General features: G+C 49.6%; 7 protein-coding genes across 10 annotated transcripts; 2 read left to right on the forward strand and 5 right to left on the reverse strand.

Moving 5' to 3' along the window:
• Positions 1–365: 365 nt before the first annotated feature.
• On the reverse strand, positions 366–5,150 carry FVEG_17015 (hypothetical protein). 2 transcript variants are annotated; one of them, XM_018906255.1, is made up of 8 exons: positions 4,897–5,150; positions 4,649–4,837; positions 2,305–4,590; positions 1,799–2,245; positions 1,500–1,746; positions 1,194–1,444; positions 907–1,135; positions 366–850 (listed from the first exon to the last, which is right to left on the reverse strand). In XM_018906255.1, exons 1-8 carry the CDS (start codon positions 4,975–4,977, stop codon positions 627–629), a joined length of 3,954 nt encoding a protein of 1,317 aa, XP_018758923.1. In that variant the 5' UTR covers positions 4,978–5,150; the 3' UTR covers positions 366–626. The 2 variants fall into 2 exon arrangements, with proteins under 2 accessions (XP_018758923.1, XP_018758924.1); XM_018906256.1 differs by having other exon boundaries at positions 2,305–4,837.
• Positions 5,151–5,411: 261 nt separating this feature from the next.
• Positions 5,412–9,798, reverse strand: FVEG_17016 (hypothetical protein). Its single transcript, XM_018906257.1, has 2 exons — positions 9,213–9,798; positions 5,412–9,158 (listed from the first exon to the last, which is right to left on the reverse strand). Exons 1-2 carry the CDS (start codon positions 9,409–9,411, stop codon positions 5,734–5,736), a joined length of 3,624 nt encoding a protein of 1,207 aa, XP_018758925.1. The 5' UTR covers positions 9,412–9,798; the 3' UTR covers positions 5,412–5,733.
• A 638-nt stretch (positions 9,799–10,436) lies between these two features.
• On the reverse strand, positions 10,437–14,152 carry FVEG_11382 (isoleucyl-tRNA synthetase, cytoplasmic). The gene is made up of 3 exons (XM_018900617.1): positions 14,012–14,152; positions 13,465–13,909; positions 10,437–13,405 (listed from the first exon to the last, which is right to left on the reverse strand). The coding sequence occupies exons 2-3, from the start codon at positions 13,891–13,893 to the stop codon at positions 10,619–10,621; spliced, it is 3,216 nt and encodes a 1,071-aa protein (XP_018758926.1). The 5' UTR covers positions 13,894–13,909; positions 14,012–14,152; the 3' UTR covers positions 10,437–10,618.
• Positions 14,153–14,589: 437 nt separating this feature from the next.
• FVEG_11383 (calcium binding protein 39) lies at positions 14,590–17,496 on the forward strand. 2 transcript variants are annotated; one of them, XM_018900618.1, is made up of 4 exons: positions 14,590–15,256; positions 15,316–15,373; positions 15,433–15,914; positions 15,969–17,496. In XM_018900618.1, the coding sequence occupies exons 1-4, from the start codon at positions 15,152–15,154 to the stop codon at positions 16,431–16,433; spliced, it is 1,110 nt and encodes a 369-aa protein (XP_018758927.1). In that variant the 5' UTR covers positions 14,590–15,151; the 3' UTR covers positions 16,434–17,496. The 2 variants fall into 2 exon arrangements, with proteins under 2 accessions (XP_018758927.1, XP_018758928.1); XM_018900619.1 differs by having other exon boundaries at positions 14,590–15,373.
• On the reverse strand, positions 15,969–18,675 carry FVEG_11384 (hypothetical protein). Of its 2 annotated transcripts, XM_018900620.1 has the most exons (4): positions 18,502–18,675; positions 18,146–18,420; positions 17,412–18,041; positions 15,969–17,355 (listed from the first exon to the last, which is right to left on the reverse strand). In XM_018900620.1, exons 1-4 carry the CDS (start codon positions 18,581–18,583, stop codon positions 16,840–16,842), a joined length of 1,503 nt encoding a protein of 500 aa, XP_018758929.1. In that variant the 5' UTR covers positions 18,584–18,675; the 3' UTR covers positions 15,969–16,839. The 2 variants fall into 2 exon arrangements, with proteins under 2 accessions (XP_018758929.1, XP_018758930.1); XM_018900621.1 differs by lacking the exons at positions 18,146–18,420; positions 18,502–18,675 and having other exon boundaries at positions 16,578–17,355; positions 17,412–18,067.
• An 84-nt stretch (positions 18,676–18,759) lies between these two features.
• Positions 18,760–22,600, reverse strand: FVEG_11385 (AGC/PDK1 protein kinase). Its single transcript, XM_018900622.1, has 2 exons — positions 20,023–22,600; positions 18,760–19,963 (listed from the first exon to the last, which is right to left on the reverse strand). The coding sequence occupies exons 1-2, from the start codon at positions 22,093–22,095 to the stop codon at positions 19,610–19,612; spliced, it is 2,427 nt and encodes an 808-aa protein (XP_018758931.1). The 5' UTR covers positions 22,096–22,600; the 3' UTR covers positions 18,760–19,609.
• A 1,537-nt stretch (positions 22,601–24,137) lies between these two features.
• Positions 24,138–25,688, forward strand: FVEG_11386 (hypothetical protein). The gene is made up of 3 exons (XM_018900623.1): positions 24,138–24,701; positions 24,768–24,886; positions 25,009–25,688. The coding sequence occupies exons 1-3, from the start codon at positions 24,302–24,304 to the stop codon at positions 25,411–25,413; spliced, it is 924 nt and encodes a 307-aa protein (XP_018758932.1). The 5' UTR covers positions 24,138–24,301; the 3' UTR covers positions 25,414–25,688.
• The last annotated feature ends 823 nt before the right edge of the window (positions 25,689–26,511 follow it).

Consider the following 26,511-nt stretch of genomic DNA (forward strand, 5'->3'; position numbering starts at 1 on the left):
AGATATATAGTTATAGTAATTAAATTATAAATATAAATATTATATTATAGGAATTAAAAGCTATTATAATATAAAAGAGGGGAAATAAAACGAGAAAAAGAAATAAAAAGGTAAATTAGAAAATAAAGGTTTTAGTATTAAGAGAAAAACTATAAATATTAATAAGCTAAAGCTAGCTTAGTACGTTAATAATAGATTAGATCAGGTTATCAGGTACTATAAAGTAGTATAAGGAATATAAATTAAGGAAAAATATAGCTAATAAATACTTAAAAAACTACTTTTATATTAACCTTAATATAAAATACCTGCTTTAATACTACTTAACTTAAATATTATTAATCTTATAACATATAATTAAGCACGCACTTAATAAGTATATATCTTTTAAGGAGATATGCTTTTATTGCTAATAGAGTATCAACTACTAAGCCATACTTGCTACTGTGTTTACAGTATATATAGCTCTACGAATCAACTCTTCCCAGCCTTGACTCCACTGCCTCGCCATGAAAAAACCCATACATAATGAGCTTCGTCCCACTTAAATGAAGCTCACTAGGTAGGAAATATACACACATCGCCGCCTCTTCAATACTGCAACTCAACGACCCCCATCAGAAGCATCAGAAGCCAAAACTGTCGAGCAGAGAGCCAGCATCTGGCTCTTCAAATGTCGTGGGTGGTGGTTTGACCGTCTTCTTGTTCTCCCGATGAGAGTCGAATTTAAGAGTTGGTGAAGGCAAGTCGGCAACCACCAAAGAGCTTCTCCGACGAAGCAGCTTCAGAGGGTTGACCTCTCCACCAAGGCCAGTTGCTCCAGGTGATTGTTGGAACTCCCAATTACGTACTATTTCGCAGTCAGTAAATATGTGCTTGGCACTCGCATCGTAGTCTCGCACTCACCTATATCCAATCCCAAAAGATCGCATCCCATTCTATCATATAGCTTGGCGCTGTGCAGCACAAACTCCCACTCAACTTTCGGCGTAATCTTGGATGCTCCTCTCAAAGTTTGCAGAGTCTGGTGACGTAGATGTGAGTAAAGGACAACCAAGGCAGGGTCGTCTGTCAAAAACAACCGAGACTTGATGTCTGGTGAACAGGGTGTTTCCAAGAGAGTATACACCGGTGTCTATATCAACATGTCAGCGATTCAGCTCGTATCCAGGACTTGACAGATTACAACGTACAATAAGTGCTCGTACGGCCACATCTTTACGGCCGAGCATCCAGAAGGCCCATGCAGCCAGCCAGCGGTTACCCTCCTGTGCTGCTAGTGGGAGTACTGTATCTTGAAGAAGACGGCGCAAAACAGGGCCGTCATCGCCTTCATAGACGCGCGATATTGTGATGGCTAATTGCATGTCTTTCAGCTGATTCAGACAAACCTGAACAGCGTCATGGAGGTGGTCCGCAAGAAGGAAAAATGCTGCAGCATACTCTGTTCACGATCAGCTTTTGTACGAGAAGGCTGCAACGTCTAGGAATATCTTTACCGAATCGCCGCCTGCTAAGCAAGGCATAGGCATTCTTGAGTGCTGCCGATCTCCATTTAGGGTCTTCGAAATTGTTTGCCAACAGGCGTTGAGTGGCTGCCTGCTCCTTGTTCCAGTTCGCCATTCTCCAAAGCCCTTGGAGGATCGTCTTCTTCCGGAGCGCGAGGTAGTAAAGGCTGCAGTCAACCGGGTTTTTGACCTCGTTCTTTGTGTACTCGTTTCTGGCGATCAGCTCGAATTGAGCTTTCTGGAAGATGTTAGCTACCATAACAAGTTCGTCATATCCGAATAGTGTTTACGAGTGCGGTAGGATCAGTGAGCCACATGAACAGGCCACTTTCACGAGCATGTTCCCAAAGCATACTGCCATGGTTCTGTCGCGATATAAAGTCAACCAGAATATCTTGGCTGTTGGAGTGGAAAGCCCAATTGATTTCACGCCATGAGAGGTGCATCTCGTTGGTTCGTCCTTTACGGAGGGCATGTTGGCGGAACAGCAGCATAAATCGAGCACCATTCTCGTCCATCGATCGCCGATGTCTCTCAACAAGGGCAACGCATTCAATGATGTCAGCGAGCTGGATCTGTTCGTGTCCTGAGAGCTGGATGATATCGATCTTGACGAGCTTCTCGTTGATCGAGACCGCCGTCTGCTCCGTAAAAACATCCTCGTCATCGGTCTCATCCGCGTTGCTTCCATTCAGATACGCCCCAGAAGACTTGTCAACAGCTAAAGTATGACTTTGCTGAACAATTGGATTAGCACGACCTGTTGTTTCCTCGGCATGATCGAATTGTCACTTACCTCGGGTATATAGAATTCGCTCAAGTCCATTCCTAGGTAGTCATCCAGCATTTCGCCGTCAATGTGGTATTTCAAGGTCTTATGCAAAGCCACCAGAATGCGCCTGACAAGGATCGCCTTCCCTGAAAGAATGCATTGCATAAGAAATTGGGGATGAAAGACTGGTAAGGGGCCGTTGAATCTTTGAACGACCTGAAACAAGTCTAGTTTGCCATCTTTGCGCAGAGGAAGACGCAGATCCATCTTCATGGACTCGGAGATTCCAACGTGCCTGTCCTGCACAAACATCTGGTTGCCGGCACCAATAACCAAGTGGCCGTCGCCCAACCAGGTTGAGTCACCGATTGGGTGAGGTGTGAGTTCTCGAATGCTGATCTCGCGAATTTGTGCCCATGCTGGGCCCTTGTTGAGATAATCAAATCGCATCTGAGAGAGTAGGATGATTCGGTAAGGGAAACCAACGGCGAGAATAGACTGGCCATCGGGTGTTGATGTCCAGTCGAGATCTTGGATCACCTGGTGTTCCTGAAAGTTATTCTCGTATTCAAGACGAGCACCACCAATGTCCCAAATTGTCAATTGCGATCTCGACGAATTCACGAGGGCAGCCTTTTTCAATGTACTGCCACTGACCAGTGCTGGCTCAGAAACTCCCGTCTCCGTGGTACACGTCGATAGCCATCCAACGCTTCGCTGTTCAGGGTCAACTCGTGCAGTCCAAAAGTCCACGCGACCCGTGTGTGTATAAGAAATGGCAACATCGCGAGCGAATATATCGAGAAAGCCCGAGACGATGGGCTGCGAACCGGCAGGATCAACTGGCAGCACATAGGCCAGGCTTTTTATATCCTTTATTTCAAAGCGACACAGTTCCTCGACATTGGCCCCAGCTGTTGTCTTTGGGTCATCAAAGTAACAAGGCAGTTGAACCTCCCACACGATACCGTGTCCTTCCGACGTTATTGTCGCAATGTGGGCAACGGTATAGTTCTTAACATCCGATCGAGGCAGAATGATGAGGCACAGTGGCTTCCCTGACACCTCGTAGTCGCACTGAGAGAGGGCAGTAGCTCGACTTGTCCTACAGTCCCAGAGCGAGAATGTGTCATGACGAAGGAAAACCACAAAACGCCCCTTTCTCAGCACACATATGCGATGTATGTGACCCTTCTCGGGGATAACGCTGCCTCGTGTCAAGGTCAGGCCCGAGTTGTCCCGTGGGCTCAAAATATGCTTCCACACGATACTTTCGCCGTCTCTGGTTCGAGAGACCACCGCTCGTCCGCTGAAATTTCGGACGATCTTGGTAATCGAAGTCGAATGTCCAGACCAGATTGTTTGAAGGGCGAGACGTCGATCATTGGTCATAGGGTCAAAGAGATCAGCAACACTTCCGGTAAACACGCCTATTCTTCCGTCGAATGCATGTAACATAAAGTGAACCTTGCCACTCTCCTTGTCGCAATACGTTTGTATCTCTGTGTGAGGCGTGTCTTGAACTGGAAGGAAGTTGCTGAGAAGCTCAAAATGGACATCCTTGACTTGAGCCACCTTGAATAGGGTTGGTGAATTCGCGGTACTACTGCCGACATTCTCGAGCGCCCATGCCGACATGATGCCCTTCCCATCAAGAGCTATACATATTTCTGGGTTCTTGGTCGCGACTGCGACTAGGTGATCTAGGGCAACGGGGTCGTCGGTGGTTGAGTCGTCAGACATTCGCGCCTGAACAGCTTGTTCTACAGAGGCTGTGAAGTCTCGCCCGTCAAGAACCAGAGCGAAGCGCATGTCCAAGCCCTCTGGGTTTTCTTGCGATGGCGCGCAAAGATCCACCTGTCCCCATAGCTGCCAATGCTTCCCGTCAGGTGAGTCGGTAGGTGTCCAGACTCGTATGCATTTATCGAGACAAGTGGTGTATAGAACATTGTCGGAGGCCTGCTCAACATGGAATGGTCTGCGCCATCTAGCAGAGGTTATGATATTCGGGTGTCGGAGGTATGTGAGATCAAATCTGACTTCGTCGGCACCAAAGTTGAGTCTCCTCCAGACCTTGATCAAGTGGTCATGATGGCTGGACGTGGCGATGTATCTCGAATCGTACGACAATAAGGCATATTTGGCGATGCTCGGCAGCTTCTTTTGCCAGATACACCTCGGTTCGGTCTTGGTGTCGAAAAGGGACAGGTATTGTGTGCCCAGCAACAGCTCTGCGGAGCTTCCCCATGACAATGTACAGGGCACGTCGGAGTTCGGATAGGGAATGTCCAAGGTCGATTCGAGCGCCCACTAGTAGAGTCGTGAGCTGAGTTTCCAAAGCATTTATCATGAGATAGGGGATTGGAACCTTCAAAGTGTCTTCGTGCGACCCGAATGGCTTGTACACCCGGACTTGGGTCAATGTGCAAGTAGCGATCTTGCCTGTCGCTTCGTCGAATGCGATGGCTTCTAGCGGTTGTTCGCCTTCATCGTAAACGGTCTGTAGAATGCCGTGGGATCCTTCCAAGATTGCAAAGGCGCTGCCTGTGATGTATACCTATGCAGCATCAGCTCATCAGCTGGGTTCAGAGCTCAGGGGGAGAGCTTGGAACTTACATTAATGTGTCGCGAGTCCCAGTAACCCGAGGCGAGCCCTTGGAGCCTCGAGCGCGGGTTGCCCGGCAAGACGGCCTTCATGCTATTAAGGAGAACAATTTACGCGCATCGCTCTGCCCTATATTTAGGCGCAAAGGAGAGGAGCTTGAGATTTGACAGCTGGAGCTTTGGTGAGCTAAGTCGCCAGAGTTAATCAATACAATAAACGGCAGTAGACCCCAGCGTGATTAGGTAGAGGTGACGTGACCTCCCCAAGAGTGAACCCCACACCCCGGCTCATGCACAAGAACCCTGGATGACGATAAATGTTATGCCCACCCTAGACATCTTCAATTGCAGAAGCTACAGAATCTAAATATGATTTGGTCATTGGAAGAGTGTTGATGTTTTTCCTCATCCATGCTATATAATTAGAACTTTCGCGTATATCAACAACCATGTATGTAATGGTGTAGAGCATCAGGGCTCGACGTTCACAACAATATTGTTTATCTACACTGCTAATAACGAAAAGACAGCCCAATCTATCCGGATGAACATGATATGACATGCACCTCTACTTACTCGACCAAGTTCGTGCCAAGTGATGAATTTTTCAAGATCAGCAAGTTTCATAAACTATTGGCTATCCAACGCCTGCGATGGGTCGTCGCTATGCATTCATATATAACAATAACACCAACAGAAAGGGGTATCCTTTTATCAAACAAGTCATCCAACGTCAGAGAAACACATCCAGATCATCCATAGCCAACCCAACTCTTGCAAACCGCCAAAGCCAGCCTCACACATGTTCCTCCCTGATGTATATACAAATAGCCGTCCTGATCGACGGGGTTATTGGTTTGTACTCACACGGCCACGCAGCTGAACCCCTCCTGGCAATCCTGGTGACCGAGATTGTGGTGTAGCCGATAGTATTCTCGGTGATTGAATACGGACAGATCTTGTGGCTGGCGTAAACTTAGTTGTAGTGGTCTGTCGAGGAAGTCCAAATCGCGTCGCAGATGGCCTCGCGCCCACGGATTTACTGATGATGGCTGGGGAGTTTGGCTCCGGCGAGGAAGGCAAAGGCCCAATTGTGCGCCCATTTGGAGGTCTCATTCCAAATGATCTCGCAGCTACTGGCCGCCGTGAGGGTTCATGCCGGCCGGGACCTGCTGTGCTTGCCAGGTCCTGGTCGAACTCGGGGTCACGACCCTGAGTAGTATCTCGCTCCAAATGTGATGGGACTGGTGCCATCGGGGTCGTTGATGGCAGACCGGAGAACTGTCCAGGTCCTCGCGAAGCAGGTCTCAAAGATGGCGAGGCTGGTAGCTCATCATCTTCATCACCAGCCAGCGAAAACGCCTCATCATTCTCGTCCGCCTCTCGAAGCGGAGCCATGGATCCTGGTGGCATCATAGTCGACATGGAGAATGGCTGCCCAGTCCATCTGGTCGGTGTCTCGAGCGGTGTACTGGAGTAATCAAAGCCCCTATCATTGCGACTGGCCAGCGAACGCCTCCCAGACAGTGCTCGCCAACTTCCGCGTGGCCATGCAGCCGGCACAGATTGTGGCTGTGGGCGAGTTTCAGGAGCCATGGATCGAATTCTATCGTCCCGTTGACGCCAATATTGCAGCACGCGGTTACGCCTTTCGCGTTCGTGCTTCCTTTGAACTTCAATTGCAGTGTGACCCTGTCCACTTTGTTGTAGCGATGCAATCGACCAGGACTTGAGGGACTGCCGTTGCTTGTCGGCGGCCCAAAGCTGCCAGGCATCTGTATCCCGCTGCTCAAGGTCGACGGTGTACACTTTCCAAGCTTCCAGCCATCCCTCTGCATGTTGCAGTTTGGCTTCTTGCATGCGCCTTTGGTCAATATCCGCTTGGCGTTTCCATGTATCAGTAAGTAGAATAACCTTTTGGGTATCTTTATGGGTTCGCAACTCTTGTATCAAGTCGCTTCGTGCCCGATCCTCCGTCGCCAATACCCTCCATCGATCTATAGCAGCAAAGAAATTGCGCTTCTTTCGAGCAGAAGATACTTGGGTATACCTAGCCATCAAATACCTCTTGACCTGCTGCTTGTCTTGATCCCTGCGGCTCTTGATCACTCTATCAAAGACTTGCAACAACTTAGTAGCTCCGAGATAGAGTTGGGCTCGATCTCCCAGACGTGACATGTGTAACGAATCACGCTTAAATTGCCTGAAGGTCCTTACAACGTTGGACTTTGCTTGCCCCTCATAATACTCTTCTGCTCTTCGGCCCATGTCCGCATCCTGTTCGGCGCATTGGAACCATCGGTCGAACACTCGCATCACTTGAAGATACTCGCGCCTCCACTGGAATGCCTGGGCTCTCGCCCTCAAGTTCCACTCATCGAAAGCAAGGCTCGCCTTCTCGATCATCAATCGCTGGCGGTACCTGACCGCCCTTCGACTGACCTCAGCTTGATCCCACCACTCCCGAAGATATGTGAAGGAGTGCTGAATATCTCCAATTCTCCTGGCAGTGTTGTATAGTCGGCTTTCATTTCCTGACATGCCCTGCCATTTGTGAATGGCATCCACTTGGAGTCGCAAAGTCGTCTGGGTCTGTATCGCTTGAATGAGAGCCTTGTCATGTGAAGCCTGTGACAGCCACTTTGACATTGCTTGTGTCCGACTACGCGAGGCTGTCATTTGACGGCCGAGGTGTTTGAGTCGATGACAAGACCATATATCAAGGACTCGCTGGACTCTTCTCCGCTCGTAAGCGAGAGTAGCTTCTATCGCAGTCACCTGTAGACTTTTCTCTTGAGCGACAATTCGTTGCCACTTCTTTACAGTCACGGCTGCCCTCATGTGGTCAGTGGTAGGTTCACGGAGTGCAGGGGCTTGGCTCCATGATCGGAAATAACGAAATCGTATCATATGTCGTCTTGCAACGGCGTCTCGTTCAAGACGGCGTGCAGTGCGATCAGCCCAATGGTTGAAGACCTTGCTTGCGAGGTAGATTTCGCGAGCTCTGACGGCCTGTTTGAGGAGCCTGCTCTGCTCCTTTTCCGAATCAATCTGCTGCTCAGGTGTTAAAGGACCTTCTTCAGCGGACTGTTCGTGTTGAGGTATTGTATTTCTAGTGCGCTCTTGGGATACAGGATGATGAACAATTGTGCCTTCATTGTTAGTTATAGTGTGAGAACGAGCCGCTGTGATTGGAGAATGGACTTCTGATGGATTTTGGATCTGTGTATGTTGAGAGGGTTCTGCTTCAGGTTCGTCGAGTTCTTCAGGCTCCTGGGGCTCTTCATGCTCCTGGAGTTGCTGTGGAGGCTCCTCGACTGGGCTGTGAGGTAATACATCATCATCGTGACGCGATGGCTCGTCAAAGTGCTCCTCTTGTGGCGTATTTCCTTGGATTAGAGAAGTCGTAGATCGTATAGCATTACTTAGAACAGAAAGGGGGCGATGCATAAATGACTGAGCAGAAAGTGGCCTTGTATGTATATCTGTTGGGTCTTTGAGCGAAGTTTGAGTGTGTGGCTCGAGTCCATTGACGTGTGGAGACGTCGTTGTTTGATGCCCGGTCACTGGTGGTCGATCTTCAACAAAAGGTTGAGCTTCAAAGTTCCTCACATCGGCTGAAGCTTCTTCGGGAATGCTCGGAAAAGAAGGAATCCGCTGTGCAGGCTGTGCTCGACGACTCGCAACCAGAGAGCGCCAGCGGTTCATGGCTGAAGAGACAACCGCCTTTCGCATTTCCTCATATGCACCCTCCTCCTCGTCGTCGTCATCGTCGGTCTCGGAAAATTCCAATCCATCCTGGGGGTGAGGTTGCGATTCTGGCGGAGAGACTGATGGTGACGGTGACGGTGATGGCGAAGCTGGTGATTGTGGGACTGTCGGTGCAGTCGTGGCATGGCCGTTTTGTAGGCCTTTTTGTGGAGTTATTTGCTGGCGCGGGATGGCATGGCTCTGGCGACTCGATGAAGATACCGCAGGAGACGTAGAGGCTGAAGTTCGCGGCGACGCAGTAGTATTATCGCCAAACTCCAAGACGATTCCCATTCGACTGAGAATAGCTTGGAACTTGTCAAGCAAGTTGCCATCGCCTCGCTCACCGCCAACGCGGAAGACGAAAGTCGACAAGTGGTGATCTGAGTCGGGGTCAATTCCATAGGTCGGGAGCACGACGTCGTACGCCTTGAAGAGCGCAGCAGCAGGGAGAGGTTTCGGCTCAGGCGCTGAATCGAGCAATTCCTGAGCAGCGACGACTACCGCATGCAGCACGGCGATGTCTGGGCGGGTCGGTCAGTTCCAGATCGAAGAAGCACCGCAAGAATGATACGGACCTTCATTGGAGTAGTAAGGGTCCTGGCTAGAGGGTACCCGACTGGCATTGCTCGAGCGGCCATCGTCAGATGGTGAGGCCGCTCTCTGCGCAGCCGGTGACATCGATGCTGCTGGTGAAGTCGCATTTGAGCCCTGGCGAGAGACGTCGAAGGACATGGACAGATAATTGATTATTGGCGAGCTGCCCACATCCGTCATTGACCCATAGTCAAGAAGTCGGTGTGTACCTAATGAAGCGCGAGCAGTTCTGTGCTGTCGTCTGTCTGTCTGTCTGTCTGTCTGTCTGTCTGTCTGTTTATTTATTTAGTTAGAGAGCTGCACAAACACACAGAGTTGCGAACAGTCAAACTTCAGTTGACTTTGAGTAAATCGGATTATAAGAATGCAGGAATGGAAATCGACAAAGGCGATGCTAGTGGCGCTTCAAGAATTGCACTACCGTAATTCGACGAGGGGGTCGTATCCAAACAAAGCGCAATCTGAGTTCCAACCCGACAGAAAACGCACGCGTATTTGCGCGGTCGCGATGCCAACGGCCAACAGCTCGCTCGGACGTGTAAAGTGGGTGGCTGGTGGGCACACGCCTTATGGGGCTTGATAGCCGAACTGTGTTGTTCGATAATCCATTGACACTGTATGAGCAATACTCTTTTCAGTACGGAGGTAGGTTTCAAAAGTCTTTACCTAAGATAACTTAGCTCATGAGCCCACTTTTGATAAGATACTCAAGGTACATCTAGCGAAATTACACTCACTAATCAGAATTAAACTACAGTAGCTATAATCAGTAATTAATTTAGAGAGGCTGCCTAAAAGGCCTATACCTATAGGGCTATTACAGAGCAGCTCCCCTATCTCTCTTATCTCTCTTGTATATCTATGTACCTGACAGGGATTAGCAATTGGGGCATAAGTCATCTTGAGCAAAGACTTTTGAAACCTACCTCCGTACCTACTGGCCATTCATTCATTGCCTTCAATCATCTATCTCCATCTCTGACAGAGTCACCATGAACCAACAAAGAACTCGTCCCATTCAAAAGTTTGCTAAAGCTGTCTCACAATGCTCTGTCGAGGTCTGAATTCTCTTGTCTTGCTTGTCATACCTGCCTCAAATCACTAAAATCTGGTAGGCTACGGCATATGGCAAGTGTATCGTTGCCGACTATAACGCTGTCTACAAGGATAAGTGTGCTAAAGAGTTTATGAGGCTCAAAGATTGTTATTTGGTATGTTCTCCTATCTATTCGCTTTTAATGGCAACAAGTCTGACCCTGTCGCTCAAGGCTGCATCCAGGAAAACATGATGCACTCATGCAGCCGCCACAAATCATACATTTTTAATCGAATCTTTTGTTTAATAGTTTCATCTGCTACATAAAATGCAATTTTATTTCTTCAAGATTTACAGCTTGAGTAATCTCAACAAAAATGTTGCCTGTTGGACCTCTTGCTCCTCCTCTGCAATAAGACCCTCAGTCTGTGGTTCCGCTCCAGTCTCTTCTAGTGGTCGGCGCAAGACCTTCTCAAACACTGGATTCTGGGACCTGAAGGCACCAGACAAGCCGATATCTTCAGGGTCTGCAATGACACGGTACTCCATCTTGATGTCATCCGTTGGCACAAGACCTGCCTTCTTTCGGAGTCTCTGTACACGGTTGATGATCTCACGTCCTAGACCCTCAGCTGCCAGCTCAGGGTGAATCTCAGTGTCCAGAATGGTGAGCACATCGCTATCAGTGTTGATCTCCAAGTTCTTGGAAGACTCGTCCTCCTTGATACCTCTGCGCACAACGAGATCGCCCTCTTCCAGACGAATACCGTCAACAAAGATTTCCTTGTCACGGACGTATCCCTGGACCTGGTCGCTCGTAAGAAGAGGCAGCCCCTTTTTTACACGGGCCATATCCTTCTTGAGCTTCTTTCCGAGTACAGGCCAGTCGGCAGTGACGCTGTATTGAACGTTGTACTTGGCTTCGTCGCTCGAGAGCACGAGGTCTCGCACATTCAACTCTTCGCTGATATACTTCTCAAGGGACTTGACATCCTCAAGATATTGAGGATCGGAGTGAATGACCACCAGTGTCTTGAGAGGCTGCTTGAGACCAATGGCGCGACGTTCACGCGATACACGAGCAAGTTCAATGACACGCTGCATGCGACCAACACGTCGCTCCACCTCTTCATCGAACAGCTCTTCGCGAACATCGGGGAATGGCAGGAAGTGCACGCTTCGGGGATCTGCACTTTGCAGCTCCTTAGGAATGTGAGGTAGAAGCTTGAGGTAGATGTTGTCAGTGAGGAAAGGGGTAAAAGGTGCCAGTCCACGGCACAAAGTGAACAGAACCTCAAAAAGGGTGTTTAGGGCATGAAGGGTATCGTCAAGGCCGTTCTCTCCCTTGAGTCGCTTTCGGTTGAATCGAATGTACCAGTTTGTTGTGCTGTCAATGAGACCAAGGAGTCTGGGTACGACAGTGTATAAACGGTATGAGGCCATCTCCTTGTTCACGAACTGAAGAAGACTTTGGCAAACTGCCAGAACCCAGCGGTCCATGACATTGGTGTTGCTTGACTCCAACTTAGGATCCCAAACGAAGTCCACACCCTCTGCCTTCTTGAGCAGAGCAACTTGGCCCTCAAAGAACTTGTAGCTGTTCCACAGCGGCAAAAGGACCTTCTGGACGACCTCCTTGACGCCAGACTCCTTGAAGCGGAGGGGCTCGGCTCGCACGACAGGAGAGTTGATGAGGTAGAGTCGGAGAGCATCAGAACCGTATTTGGACATAACGATAGAAGGATCGGGATAGTTTTTGAGACGCTTCGACATCTTCTTGCCATCCTCCGCAAGCACAATGCCGTTGACAACACAGTTCTGGAACGGCGACTTGCCAAACAGGTGAGTTCCCAGCACTGTCAGCGTGTAGAACCATCCACGGGTTTGATCCAGACCCTCGGCGATGAAGTCTCCGGGGAACGACTGGTTGAACTTATCAACATTCTCGAAGGGGTAGTGTTGGCTGGCATAAGGCATACTTCCAGACTCGAACCAGCAGTCAAAGACTTCCTCGATACGCTTCAGCTGACCCTTGCCCATCTTGCTGGGAATAGTGATATGATCAACCTTGTCGCGGTGAAGGTCAGACAGATCACCGTCATATCCACTCAGTTCACGAAGCTCTTCAACACTTCCAATGCACACTCTCTCCTCCAGATCATCGCTGACCCAGAGAGGGATGGGGGTACCCCAGTATCGGTTTCGACTCACGTTCCAATCACGAGCGTTGGCAATCCAACTGGCGAATCGCTTCTCCTTGACAAATGATGGAACCCAGTGAGAACCCTCGATGTTCTTGAGCATATCGGGGACGATGTTTGGAATGCGGATGAACCAAGAGGGAACGGCTCTGTAGATAAGAGGAGTATCGGAGCGAGGGCACATGGGGTACGAGTGCTTGAGTTGAGACTCGTTGGCGATGCGACCGGCATTCTTGAGGTGCTTGATGATGTGCTTATCAGCCTCCTTCACATGCAGGCCCTTGAAATCGGAGACCCGGTCAGTGAAGTGACCGGTGTCGTTGACGGGGTCAGGAGGTGGTCGCTTCTCGGTGATGATACCTGCAGCTGCAGCAACATTGTAATCATCTTCACCAAACGCCGGTGCCTGGTGGACGATACCCACACCACTGTCGTCTGTAACGTAGGTGGCATTCAACACCCTGAAGGCAATGTCCTTGAACTCCTCGTAGAAGTAATCGAAAGGGGGGGTGTATTTCCATCCCAGCATATCCTTACCGAGAACTGTTCCGAGCTTCTTGAATTGAGCCTTCTTGGGATCCTTGTATAGGGTACCAAGAAGCTTCTCGAGAAGGATAAAAGTCTTTCCTGTCTTCTCATCCAGAATCTTGACATACTCGAAGTTGGGGTGAGCTGCGAGACCAAGATGCGATGGCAGTGTCCAAGGGGTGGTGGTCCAGGCAAGTAGGTTGACTTCGGGATCGTCGACAAGGGGGAATGTGACGACAACTGCAGGGTCAGTGACATCTTGGTAGTTCTGGTTGGCCTCGAAATTGCTCAGGGCGGTGGTGAGAACAGTAGAGTAGGGCATGACTCGGTGTCCTTGATAGACCTGGTCCTTGTCGAACAGTTGCTTGAAAACCCACCATTCAGACTCCATGAACTTGGGGTCCATAGTCTGAAGGAGCGCGGTTAGCTATCTGCTTGGGGGTGTAGGTGGATTGTATGTTTCTTTACCTTGTAATCGTTGTCGAAATCAATCCAACGTCCCAAACGCTCAATGGTGTGTCGCCATTCGCCGGCATATCTCATGACAATGGATCGACACTCCTCGTTGTACTTGGCGATGCCGAGTTCCATGACGGCAGCCTTTCCAGAAATACCCAGCTTCTTATCAATCTCATGCTCGATGGGCAGACCGTGTGTATCCCAGCCAAAACGTCTCTCGACGTGGTAGCCCTTCATGGACCAGTAACGAGGGATAACATCCTTGATGGTGGAAGCCAAAAGATGGCCGTAGTGAGGTAGACCGGTCGCAAAAGGAGGACCGTCATAGAAGGTATATCGAGGGCGTCCTTCGGACAGTTCAACCTGTCGCAGGAAGGCATCGATTTCCCGCCATCTTTGGATGATGACCTCCTCTTCTTTCGGGAAGTCGATCGACATGATTGTGATGGTTCGCCTGTAGGAGGAGGGGTTAGTGGACAAGTTTGGAACGAGGCGTAGTCGTATTTAAGTAGATAGGTAGCTAGGGCAACGGACAAGAAAGAAATGTTTGACTCACCGGCGATGCCTTGAAAGTATCACTACCTAATAACCTTAGGTATCTACGACAAACCGTTAATGGAGGGGCAAGTTTAAGAAAAAACGGCAGCTCACTCAGCCGCTCGCGATGGTGGGTGAGTCAAGCAAAGGGCGACCTACGGAACCGGAGGTGGGGTCAAATTTGTGCCCCGCGTCTACCTTCTTAGTTCCATGGAGGGGTTCAAGGGTTCGATACCTAAGGTATCCTCAGTTTAGTACATAACTACGTTACTAATTAATCACTAGGTAGAGCACTCTTTGTCGATGGTTGCCCGCTTATAAACGCAAACAACGAATGCTTATAGTTCGGATTAGAATTGACTTACATATAACCTACCTCGAATACTCTAACTAGGTACCTTGTTTTGAAAGACTTTCTAGACCAGCATAACACTTACCAACCCATCAAGAGATGGCATAAGAACGACACCGGCAGATAATGGATGTACCTATGGCCTCAAATGGTACCAAGGCCTACGAATCTTGGTAGCTTCTGGACCGATTTACAAAGCATCTGTAAGTCTTGATGCATTGCAACCAATTTCTCTCTTCAGCAATGGCACTACCTAATCATAAGGTAGGTAGGTCGGGTCTCATCATGGATGGATTGAGATTAGCGATCGTGTCACTCAAAAGCCAACCAAGTTCACAGCGCTCCAGCACTAAAATGACCAGGGCCTGTTGGCGCGTGCGTGGTTGCTGGCCGCCAGACAAAAAGCAAAGCAAACCAAAGCAAATAGGATCGAGCTTGTTTGATGAAGTGTTTGTTTATATTGATCAACCCACTCTGGCATGGCATGACTTTAGCATACATGTCGCCAGCCTCTACATCTCATCCTTCCGCTTCAATTCATCATAGGTAGTTGAGGTGAATAGGTAGGTAGCCAGTTCCTGTGTTTCTCAAGGTAGCTAGGTACTCGCCGCTATTCGGTTCTGAAACCAAAACACTATCGATAACAAACCTGACGTCGCAAGACCGTCAGTTGCATACCATACCATACCATTCATTACCAGCAACTAACTCACTTTACACAAACAACACTCTGAACCGTGATCGGTTCCTGTGTCGCCGTGGTGCCTTTGTATTCCTCCTTCAACAATCACATTACAACCTCGAACCATGTCGTTTCTGTTTGGAAGAGCTCGCACACGCACAGTTGCCGATCTCCCCAAGCAGGCCCGCGAGCATGTCTTGAAGCTCGAGGGGCCACAGGGCCCTTCCAAGGTAGCAATCATATCACCTCACCTCGATTCAAGATCAAACACTGACTCTGACTCTAAAAGGCCGAAGAGCTTGCCCGAGTCTTGAGCCAGATGAAGACTATCCTTCAGGGAACTCCCGGTACGCTGCTTCGCCTTTGCCCACGAACCCCTGACTGTATGGCTAAGACATCTTGCAAGAGGCCGATACTTCTCCAGAACAGATCTTGCAGCTTGTGACTGGTCTCATCGACGAAGATCTCCTCCACCTCCTCGCCGTCAATCTGTTCCGTCTTCCATTCGAGTCACGTAAAGATACTCAAGTCATATTCTCCTACGTCTTCCGCTTCCGCCCCGCCACCGCCGCCCCCAAAAGCGACCCTCTCGCACTATCATACGTTGTCTGTAATCGACCCCAGGTCCTAGTTGAGCTATGTCGAGGGTATGATCACAAGGAGAGCGCCACGCCGGCAGGTTCGGTTCTACGAGAGCTACTCAAGAACGAGGCCGCCGCTGCAATCATTCTATACGATGACGGGGACGAGCCAGGCTCGAGTTCCAAGGGTCTGAATGCCATTGACCGTGACCGACCCCAAAGTGGTAGAGGCGTGTTCTGGAGATTCTTCGACTGGGTTGATAAGAGCTCCTTCGAGGTGGCAGCAGATGCTTTCACCACTTTTCGAGTGAGATTGGGCAGCGGTACCTGAATTGCTTCCTTTTGCTGATAAGTACTATAGGAACTCCTGACACGCCACAAGGACCTTGTACCAAGATACTTGAACGCAAACTTTGAACTCTTCTTCGACAAGTACAACAACATCTTGGTGCAATCCAACAGTTATGTGACCAAACGTCAGTCCATAAAGCTTCTCGGTGAGATCTTGCTTGATCGCTCCAACTATAACGTCATGACTGCCTATGTTGATCGCGGGGAGCATCTCAAGATATGCATGAACCTGCTACGCGATGATAGGAAAATGGTTCAGTACGAGGGCTTCCACGTATTCAAGGTCTTTGTCGCAAACCCGCACAAGTCAATTGCCGTCCAGAAGATTCTCCTCATGAATCGCGATAAGCTTCTCACTTTCCTCTCTCACTTCCTCGAGGATCGGACAGATGATGAGCAGTTCATCGATGAGAGAGAATTTTTAATCAAGCAAATCCGCGGCATGCCCTCAGTTCCCGTTGCTCCTCAGCGGTAAACGTATCCATGCTGCATTGCCTACTTACTCTGGACAAATATGTTCTCACTATAGCATTTTGCACTCGTGCGGCGTTTTCAATGCTTTTCTTACAACCGACAGCGATTCATGAGGCCAAGAGGCACAGTTGCTATTCATCACAGTGGCATAGCATGATATGCAGTTTTGTCCTTTTTTATTCTTACAGTACTTGTGTTGAATGCCCCTGGCGGTAGCATTGATCGCAACCAGGGTAAGCATGTCGTTTCGCCGATCTTGGTTCATGATATTATTATACAAAAAAGACGCTCCCAACGCCCCCCTTGCTCCCTGATTGTGGCCAATTAAACATGACACAAACTCTATAACTCCAATTGGTTTGTCAACAAGTGCCGTCCTGGCTTGTTGGCAGTTTTCAGGTGGATGCTCATCGTTGCTGCTTTGAGAGCAACACGTTGACACTCTCTCGCGCATTTTGAGTAGCCCAGACGCTATCTTTTCCACCACGGCGCCACTCGTCACCCGATGCATGCTCTCCACCTCCTCTGGGCGCTTCTCCCATAATGACCTCGAGGTCTCTCTTCTGAGAACTTAGCCAGTTCTTGATAAAGTTGGTAGGATCCTTGCCAAGAGACTGGAAGAAGGAATGCTTGGCCTTCGACACGGCGATCGCTTGAACCACCTTGGCGAGCTGGTCGTCAAGCCCCGTCACGTCCTTGAGCATTGCAATGTACTGAGGGTTGTTGAGCATAGGCAAAAGAGTATCACGCAGGGGATCGTCGACGGGAACCTGAATGTCGTAGATCGTAGGCTGGGGATCCTTGTGAAACTCCTGGTCAACTCGGATGGTGTATGGCAAGCGAATTGGCTCCAGAGGTCGCAGGTGTTGCTGAACATACTCGTTGAGCAAAGGGATGTGTCCAATGTCGCCCTGCCTTACAACCTGTAAGAATCGTCAGAGTCAAGTCAATATCAACATAGACATATGCATAAACCAACCTTCTTGAGAGGCTCATTGCACCGGAAATTGCGCTTCTCCTCATCTTCCTGTAGTCCAAGTAACTTGATGTACTCCCAGAGAGCCATGACGGCCTCTTGATGGGTAGCATCTTTCATATCGACCACTTCGGCAAGCTCGGGGGTCAGTTGGTATCTCTCGGGTGTCTCCTGACGGAACAGGTTGATGGTGATGTTTTGGTTTTCGTCTCCATTTCTCTTGAAGGTGAGTTCATCGAAATCTGCTGCTGCTGGAAGGCTGGCAGCGGGTTGATTTCGGGCCGGAGCATCTGGCTTCTTCCATTCCACTGTCTGTTCGGCGCCGGTTCGGAAGCGAGATCGGTCGAACTCGACTGTCAAAGACTTAAAGAAGTGCGAGAATCGGGGTTTCTCTTGTGCTTTGGGCTTCTGTGCTGAATCGTTCGTCTCCTTTCCTTCTTCTGTGATTGACTCCTGTCCTTTGGGCTGCTCGGTCTCCTCGTCTTCGTCGTCAAGTAGACGACCTTCAATCTTGACTCGGTACGAAGCCTCCATGCTAGGGGTAAAGTCAAACGAATCAGAGTTCAGCCCATTGCTCTGCCAGATTTGATCCTCGACCGTGTTGGTGATCCAAACTCGCAAGGTTTTGTATCTCTGAACCATGGGTTAGTCGGTTTCCCCCCCCCCCCAAAAAAAAAAAAAAAAGAAAAGAAAAGAAAAGAAAAAGAAAGAAAAAAACGTATTGTTGTCGAACACACCTTAGATCCACGGCTGGTATAGTCGACAATGTCTAGGCGTTTTCGTGTGATAGTAGCATCAAGTCGACGCTCGACATCTCGCAGTTCTTTGTACCGTTGAACACCGTCTGGATCAACAATGCTGTCCTCAACTCCATCGGGAATGTTTTTATCTGTAGGCTTTCGACTACGTCGCTTAGCTAGCTCACTGGCGTGAGCTTGAACCTGTTGCTGCTGAGCAATCTGTGCCTGGGTGAGGGGAACCGAAGGGTGAGGCCCTGAGGACATCATGGGTCCTAAGAAGGCGTCCATGTTAGTAGATGATTGATGAACTTGGTCGGGTTGCGCGAAGGATGGGGGATGGGTTTTAAACGTACCAATTCCACCACGTCGCTGGTTTGTCGCATGAGGCGAGCGTTGCGGAACCTGCTGCGCATAAGCGCGATATTGAGGCTGCATTTTACCGAGAAAAACAATGTCTTGTGTTGGAGTTCGGTAGGCGTCGGCTGGTGGGATTACAGGTTGATCGTGTCGCGTCGCATCGCATTGCTGCGTCGCGAGAAAACGGTAGCCGCCAGTCAGCACCTTTGCCAAATTTATTACTCATCTAGTCACGTGACTACTTCCAACTTCAACGATATGACGGACTAGAGGTCATTCATCCTTTTTGTGTGTACCTAGGTAATAGAATATGATTTATATCTAAGAAATGCTGATGTCTCTGAATGGCACTGGACACGGTCCAGTTCCACAGCTCTAGAAAGGGCGATCTGGGCTTGATCAAAAGGCGAATACCATTCCTGTCTTGATGGATTGGTTCTTCATATATCAGTAAAGCCTCAAAACAACGAGTGCCCAACTCTCGTCGCCCTACTATAGTTCCTATCTATAGTCCCTACATTTCTGGCAAGCCTTGCCTTTTGAATAGGATCTCAGAAAATACAGTGTGGCAGCCATGACTGTCAAAACCGGCTGGAGTTGATCCAGTGCCAGAGCTTTGAGCCCGTCCTTGCTCACACCAAGCACATCACCACTTCTCCTGTCCCGAGCATACTTGAATTTACTGCACCTGCAGTCTTGACCCCAGCCTCCGGCACCTTTGCGGCTGTTTTTCCCAAAACTCAACACGAGAACATATAGGACGCTTGAAAATAGTTGCCCGACAAAGGCGTGAACCTATCTGGTGGTCCAGATTGCGCTTCTCCAAATCGAGAAACCTTGTGTTTGGGAGCCCATCAAATAATCACCAGGTGGCGGCTCTGGCCATCCTTCTTCCACAACGCTGAAAACAAAATGCACCCCGAAATAATGCATTGCCAGTCCGCTCAGATGAATAAAACTCCGCAATTAAGACGCCGCGCTCTCAATGCCATGAACGTACTGAATGTGATCGATGAGAGGCAAAAATGACAAATGTCTTCGGCTGTAAGATCTGAAACTCGTCGAGATCCGAGTTTGTCCGCACCATTTCTTCGTTCAGGACCCTTAGAATGCAGATCCTAGCCCGTTCCTCGATTGTCTCTTGCTGAATCGGTTGCGTTTTGGCGCGGGATCTTCATTGTTCCCCTGATTCTTACTCAGATGGTTTCGTCCCTGTCGGTCACTGAGCCCGAAACCATCTGAGTAGTTGCCTGGTCCCCCCAACGTACTTGATGGACTTGAAACTTGAGACGACATGTCGGCGAATCCACTATCACCACCATAAGAGGTGGTCATGTTCTGAGATAATGCCATGTCCCTTGCCCTCTCGAGGCATTCAACCCAGTCGGCGGCAGCGGAGCCACCTTCTTGGGGTGTGGATGAGGACTTGGCCTCTTCAAATGTGTAGTGGTGGCCGCCCTGAAGAGAGATGTCAGTGCGCTGACTAAAAGACACAACCCGAATCAATATTCACTTACTGTGTTGACACACCACACCGTTTGACCCTTTGCGTCTACTTGGGTCTTCCAGGTGCAATCTGAGCCAAGCAGAGACAGCTCCTGCTTCGCTCTTTTCTCCTCTCCACCAGCCGGAGCAAGGACAATTCGGCCGCTAGATGTGATCATTACCAGGCGCTGACGCTTCTTAGTAGTGCTGCCGATAAAGAAACGAGACAACTTCTTATGTCCTTCTCCTGGTTCCTTTCCGTGGGGACTTGAAGGTAAAGGCGTCGAGACCACCATGAGATCGCCCAACTTGAGAATGCGCTCGTTATTCTTAGTCAAAACGGGCGACCATTCAATGTCGAGCTGTGTCGGGGGAGGAAGTTCCGTTATTATCCTCGATGGTCGATTATTCCCATTGGAGGGAGTGGCTTGGGATTGCTGTGGAGGCCTGGTGTTAGACGAGGTGGAAAATCCGTTGAGCTGAATAACTTGAGGTTCTTGGGGGGGTGGTATATATGGGCGGAGACGGGGTGCCTTGGTCCTCCAGAGTCCTTTTCCGAATGGATGTCCGTCGAAGAATTCGTGGTTCTTAATGTGTTCGACCGTGAGACGTCTGGCTGGTTCGAGGACCAAGCACCGCTCTACAAGGTCTCTGGCTGCTGGTGGAAAGCCAGGCGGGAATTCGTATTCGAGATTTACAATCTTCTGAAATGTGAGATACTCACTGCCTCCCTTGAAAGGAGGTCGACCAGCCAAAAGCTGGTACACAATGCAGCCAAAAGCCCACAGATCGCTAGCCTTACAGGCGTTCTTGTGTGTGAGAAGCTCGGGGCTCACATATTCAGCAGTACCGACAAATGATGCTGCACGACTGTCATCGTCTTTTCCAGGATCCGGCGCACCGCTGGCTGATGCAGCTGAAGGGTCTTCACGTGGATCTTTGAGCAGTTTAGCAGTTCCAAAGTCCGTAATTTTGACGTGCATCTGGTCATCCAACAAAACGTTTTCGGGTTTCAGATCTCGGTGGATGACACCCCGAGAATGCATGTAGTCAATGGCGTCGAGAATTTGTGCACCATAGAACCTGGTACATTCAACATCGAAGGTGCCTGTCTTCTTCAAGACACCCAAGAGCTCTCCGCCATTGCACAAATCGAGGACGTAGTAGAGCGATGTCTCGTCCTGAAATGTATAGTATAGCCGGACAATTCCGGGGTGCTCAGTAAGTCGGTTTAATGTGTTCTTCTCGATGTTGACATATTTGATCTTCTTCTCCTTGATGATATGTCTCTTTTCGAGTACCTTCACGGCGTATTCTTTGAGAGTTTGGCGATCTGTCGCCATGTAGACTGTACTATAGGAGCCCTCGCCAAGAACTCGCCCGAAGGAAAAGTCACGGACGCCCTTTTTGACCTGGCGGACAACGGTACGTCCATTTGCATCAACCTCTCTGCGGACCCCGACGGCCGCTCCACGCTCCTGCCAGTCCTCTCTGCTGTTTGGGACCGGCGCGTCACCTGCGTAAGGCTGGTTCTGCTGTGGCCCGCCAGGGTCAGATGCATAGCCAACCCCCATACCCCTTGAGCTCCTTCGAGGAGGCAATGGGCTGCCACCAGACATTAAACCCGATACTGGTCGGCTTGAGTTGTTGAAGCGATGGGGGTCTCGTCGGCTGGACTCTCTCACAGGATATGAAGGGTTTGAGCCAGGTTCTGGCACAGTGGACATGCCGTAAACGGAGGACCTCGACGGCTCCGTTTGAGGAGATGGCTGCGGATGATTTGTGGAGGGGCTTGGATCGGAGATAGGGTCGGAAGGTTGAGCGGAGGGAGTAAGACGAGGATCGGTAAGTGAGGTTCCAACACCGGCATCTATAGGATCGAGGCGGATTGCATCGTAGGATGAGGGCGTGGTGGATGTGGTAGTCGGTTGAGGCGTAGAGTGGAGGGCGGATGTTGAAGTTGAAGCGGAGATGGAGGTATTCTGAGCCGTCGAGTCGGGCCCAGGAGGAGAAGTCAAAGATGAGTTAATAGCCTCGGCAGCATCGTCAGGATTGGCGATGCGCAGTCCGCCCAAAGCCTGAGAAAGGCTCAGGTCCCCATTCATGGTGGGCGATGGAGGAGCCTGGGGCAGGTGCTCAGGGGAAGTGGGCAGGCTCAAGCTCGACTCGCACTGGGAGGAGAAACGCGAGTCGTGAGCAAGGGACGGTCGGCCACTGGCGGCGGCTTGGACCGTGGAGCATCACCGATGGATGTTGAGCAGAGCTGGCCAAGAGAGGAATCGACGGGTAAGGTAGATGGGAGGATGCGAGTGAGGTCAGTTTGGAAGGTTAGCAATAATAAATTAAATCCCGGATTGTTGCGTCGCCTTGCGTTGCGTTGCGTTTGGTTGCGTTGCGCTGGTGGTGGTTGCAGTGGTAGTGCTGTAACGAAGCTGATAAAGTACAGACAGGCCCGTCCGTCAGCCAACAGCACCTAGGTAGCAAAAGAGATGGAGGTACGAGGCCCCAGTCTTGATTACGAGAGTCCAGAGAAGCGAGAGACGCCTTAGGCCGCCGCCAACCTTGTCTTTACAAGTAAACCCAGGTATAACACCTTAGCTTACCTTACGGTAGGGGCTTTGCTTGCTGAGATGATGCACAGTTAAAAGGAGAGACTGGGAGCCCCCAGTGTTTTTGCAATGTGCCTTACCTTGCCCTGTCTGATATTTTGGTGAGAGGAGCACCAGCCACCAATATCTGTCCTAAGCCAATCTCCAATGCACTAATGTACTTAGATGTACGGAGTACTCGGTCAGATATAGAGTGTGAGGTATAGTTAGTATGTAGCTGGCAAACTCGATTATTGATCCGCAAGCACGGTCTGCGAGATCTCTTGGCCACTGTTGCAAAATCGCTGGTCCGTAGTCTAGGTAAAATGCTGGCTTGGATACTTTTATGCCAAGGATAACAACTTAGATATATCACGGATCTGGTTCACTTTGTATACCTTACCTAGGTAGGCATCTACCTGGAGTCTGGAGAGATGGTTTAGGTACAGAAGCCGCACTTGTCCCTGTCTATCATGGCGCTAAAAATACCTACCTACATTAGCCACCAAGATGAACGAGCACACTCAGCACAGCAAATTGCTAATGAGGGCATTTCATCACCCAGGCATGGAGACGACGATGTCTAGGCTCTATGGCTCGGTGCTGTTCAACAATCGCGACGCCCAAAAATAGACTTGATGTAGTAGGTACGTGCGGATGCCATTCTGTCCGTGCTCTTGGGACTCAGCCTGTTTCAAGACATTTTAGTTAATGTACGGAGTAGCGAGTGGATGTAATTAATTATTCAAGACTTTCGAGGTCGTGGAGCGGTGATACAACAATATTGCACAGGAGTTTACTATCACAATTTATATAACAACAAATGCCATCAAGTTGTATCATAGATTATCAAAAACCATACTGCTTTCAATCTCCATGCAGCAATTATTAAGTATCTCCCCTCAAGCTGAAGAGCAGCACCATTGATTCCACTTGTTGATCAGATGCACAATCATGACAACGTCATTGCTGAACTATAGGATTCACTGCAAATGCGGATATCATGTCGTACGAAACATGGGGATCCTTCTTGCTGGCATATCGATATCATTGCGTTCACTTGGTTCTTCCTGCGCGGCGCAGCATCTCATATCAGCCAGAAACCACGTAAATTCCAAGATATATCTGGAAATCGAGTATCTCGTGATGGATAGCCGCGTAATAGGGACGCCATGTCGAACTGCACTATACTTCTGGATAGTGTGAATTGTTTCTAATCAGCAACATGCTGAGGTATCAAGGACGTTATCCACCATATCTCATTGTCTCATGCTGGGGCTGTGTATGTACTGTCGTAAGTGTGGTGTCGTCAGCCTCACATCGAATATAGAAGCACCAAAAAACAAGGTATTTGGGGAATGAGAAACCACAAAGCTATAAGTAACTTATGACAAGAAACAGAGAGCACTATTGAATTTCACCACATAAGCAGACATCAATAGACAACCTCATTGCATTGGATGTTGAAATGAACATGAGACCTTACCTTATATACCTTAATTATGTATGTCTTACCCTAGAGCTCGAGAGCTACATGGAAGTTCCTGCTCTTGTCTTAAACTAAGGTAGGTTGACTGAACAATTCTGTCTATGGGAAGCAGCGTCCTAAAAGATGTTGGAAATGAACACATACACAAACGATTACGATGTTGTTTATTCATGTTCCTGCTACCATACGTATGGCGCTTCATTGTGAGAGCCCAGAGTGAAATCGCCCTACAAGATGCTCCGACTTCAACCTACGACGATCAAGATAGCCACACGCGATATTAGCGACGCCGAGCGCCGAAGCCGCTACAGGAAGCACCTACTAAGTCGCCAGAAGGCCGATAAAAAACGCGATGATCTCATCCAGCATGATCGAGAGGCTACGCTTGAAGATGCCCTCAACACCAAGATCGTAACACCAACCACTGACTCTAGCATTGTACAAGACACGCCAGGCTCAAATGGTAGAAACGAGTCGGACGGTGAAGAGGGAATAGGATCATCAGTCCCTCTACTAGACTACGGTACCATCAGTTCCGACGAGACCAGATTCGTGGACGTTGATCACGGCATCAACCGCCTGCATCGACAACCAGACCAACATCGACTTCCTTTCCGCCCGCGGCAAAGCTTGGGTAAGCCAACAGACCAGCAATGGCGACATATGATGGAAACTGAGGCAGGCACTGACAAGTTTGAAGGTGACCATGAGGATGCGGATACCGCGCCGGTCCACACGCAACCCCACGATAATGGTAGCGATGGCTCCGTGACGGATGAGGACGAACACGATGCGATAGAGCAACTTTTGGCAGCAACTGTGAGGGACACTTCCCCAACCGAACTCCTGTCCCTATCATTATTATCGGGATATGTATCCATGAAATGCATCGATTGCGGCGAAAATGAAAGATAAGCCCGAATAGGCTAATGGATATTTAGGTGGACGGATTAACGTATGAAACAGAAGAAGTCAACGACGACCTCTCGCAGAGCTCGGGAGAACTTATGGACCCCCCCGAAGATGCTGGCGAGCTTTCAATCCCACCGACTGGCGAAGGGTTGGAGCCTACGACACCCCGAAGACAGTTTCCTGTGTATAGTGACCGGCTGCCCGTTGAAGAACAACCCCAAACCCCAAGACAGCTTCCCGAAGCTCGCCATCAGAGCAGGTTTGATGGAGCTTACACGGCGCCAGTTCGAGGACGACGGGTGAGAGTCGAAATTGACGACGCTCCGATGACAGCAAGGAGAAGGCGTGCTGGACGCAATACTAGCCCGGTAGGGTTGAGAACACCAGGGTTTCAGGGTTTGTACGGAGGCAGTGAGAACGCCGACGATGTGTGATATGATTTGCCGACCGACATCCGTGGTGATGTCAGGTGGTCCATCATCATCGGCAAATGCAAGGAGTACGAGGATCAGTTTTGCTAATACAAGATAAACGGAGCATAATATTACGGTGGACTGTTGGTTTTGCTGATCAAGCAGGGCGTTGACTGAAGTTATTGTCTAGACACCTTCCTTGCCTTAGCATAGGTACGTTAGTTTGTTACTGAATCAGGATAATGAACTGATCAGTTCGTTACCAAGACGATGCCAATTAAAGGAGCATTCCTCCCTTGGGTCTTGCGTCTCCATAAGTGAGTGAGTGATGGAAGGTCAGTGATAGTTCCTTTTGGGACAACGGGCGCGGACATTGATCCGTCCTTACAAAGTCGGGCAGGTTCGAATTTTCAGTTGGTCCGGCTCCAGATCCAGCCCATTCGCGGCAACGAAAATTCCAGGCTGGATGTGCCTGGCTTGGCTGTGGCCACCTCAGGCACCAACCAGGAGAGGCAGAAAGGTATGTATGTACTTCCGTACTGGGACTGGACACCGGGAGTTCTATTTGATCCACTCATTCCACTTCGGTTCTCCCTGGGTACGCAAGGTGAGGTACGTACCGTGGAAACGGGCTCGGAACTACAAACTTCCAATGCCTATGATCTATTGGGAGAGAAGATCAGTGCAGAAACAAAAACTGACTCGGGCTGGGCGGAAGCCCGGGTGGATCACTTTGGCGTCCCATCGGAAAAAGATTGGTCAATGTCTAGCTGCGGATCAGAAGCAAAAAAAAAACTTGGCTGAAAATGAAATGGGGGCTCGGCTCTGAGGTCTGATTGCTGAGCGAGTGCTCAGAGTGGCACGGGGCAACTAAGGTAGGTACGTAGAGTCAAGTCAAAACGTTGTCCATCCAACCAGGTAAAGGCTCAAGACATGCTAAAGACCCGGCAGCGAGACCCCTAACAATTACGCAACCCAGAAGGGGTCAAGCGCGAGTTAGAGCTGACCATTAGACAGTACGTACCTGACGCTGCGAAGTGCCTTAGCTTCGAGCTAGACCACTTTTAGGGCCGGGAGGTTTGCGATAAGCTGATGGCGTGCATACCGTATGCGTACTGT

The sequence above is a fragment of the Fusarium verticillioides genome, chromosome 7 (genome assembly GCF_000149555.1).
Source record: "Fusarium verticillioides 7600 chromosome 7, whole genome shotgun sequence".
Lineage (NCBI taxonomy): Eukaryota > Fungi > Ascomycota > Sordariomycetes > Hypocreales > Nectriaceae > Fusarium > Fusarium verticillioides.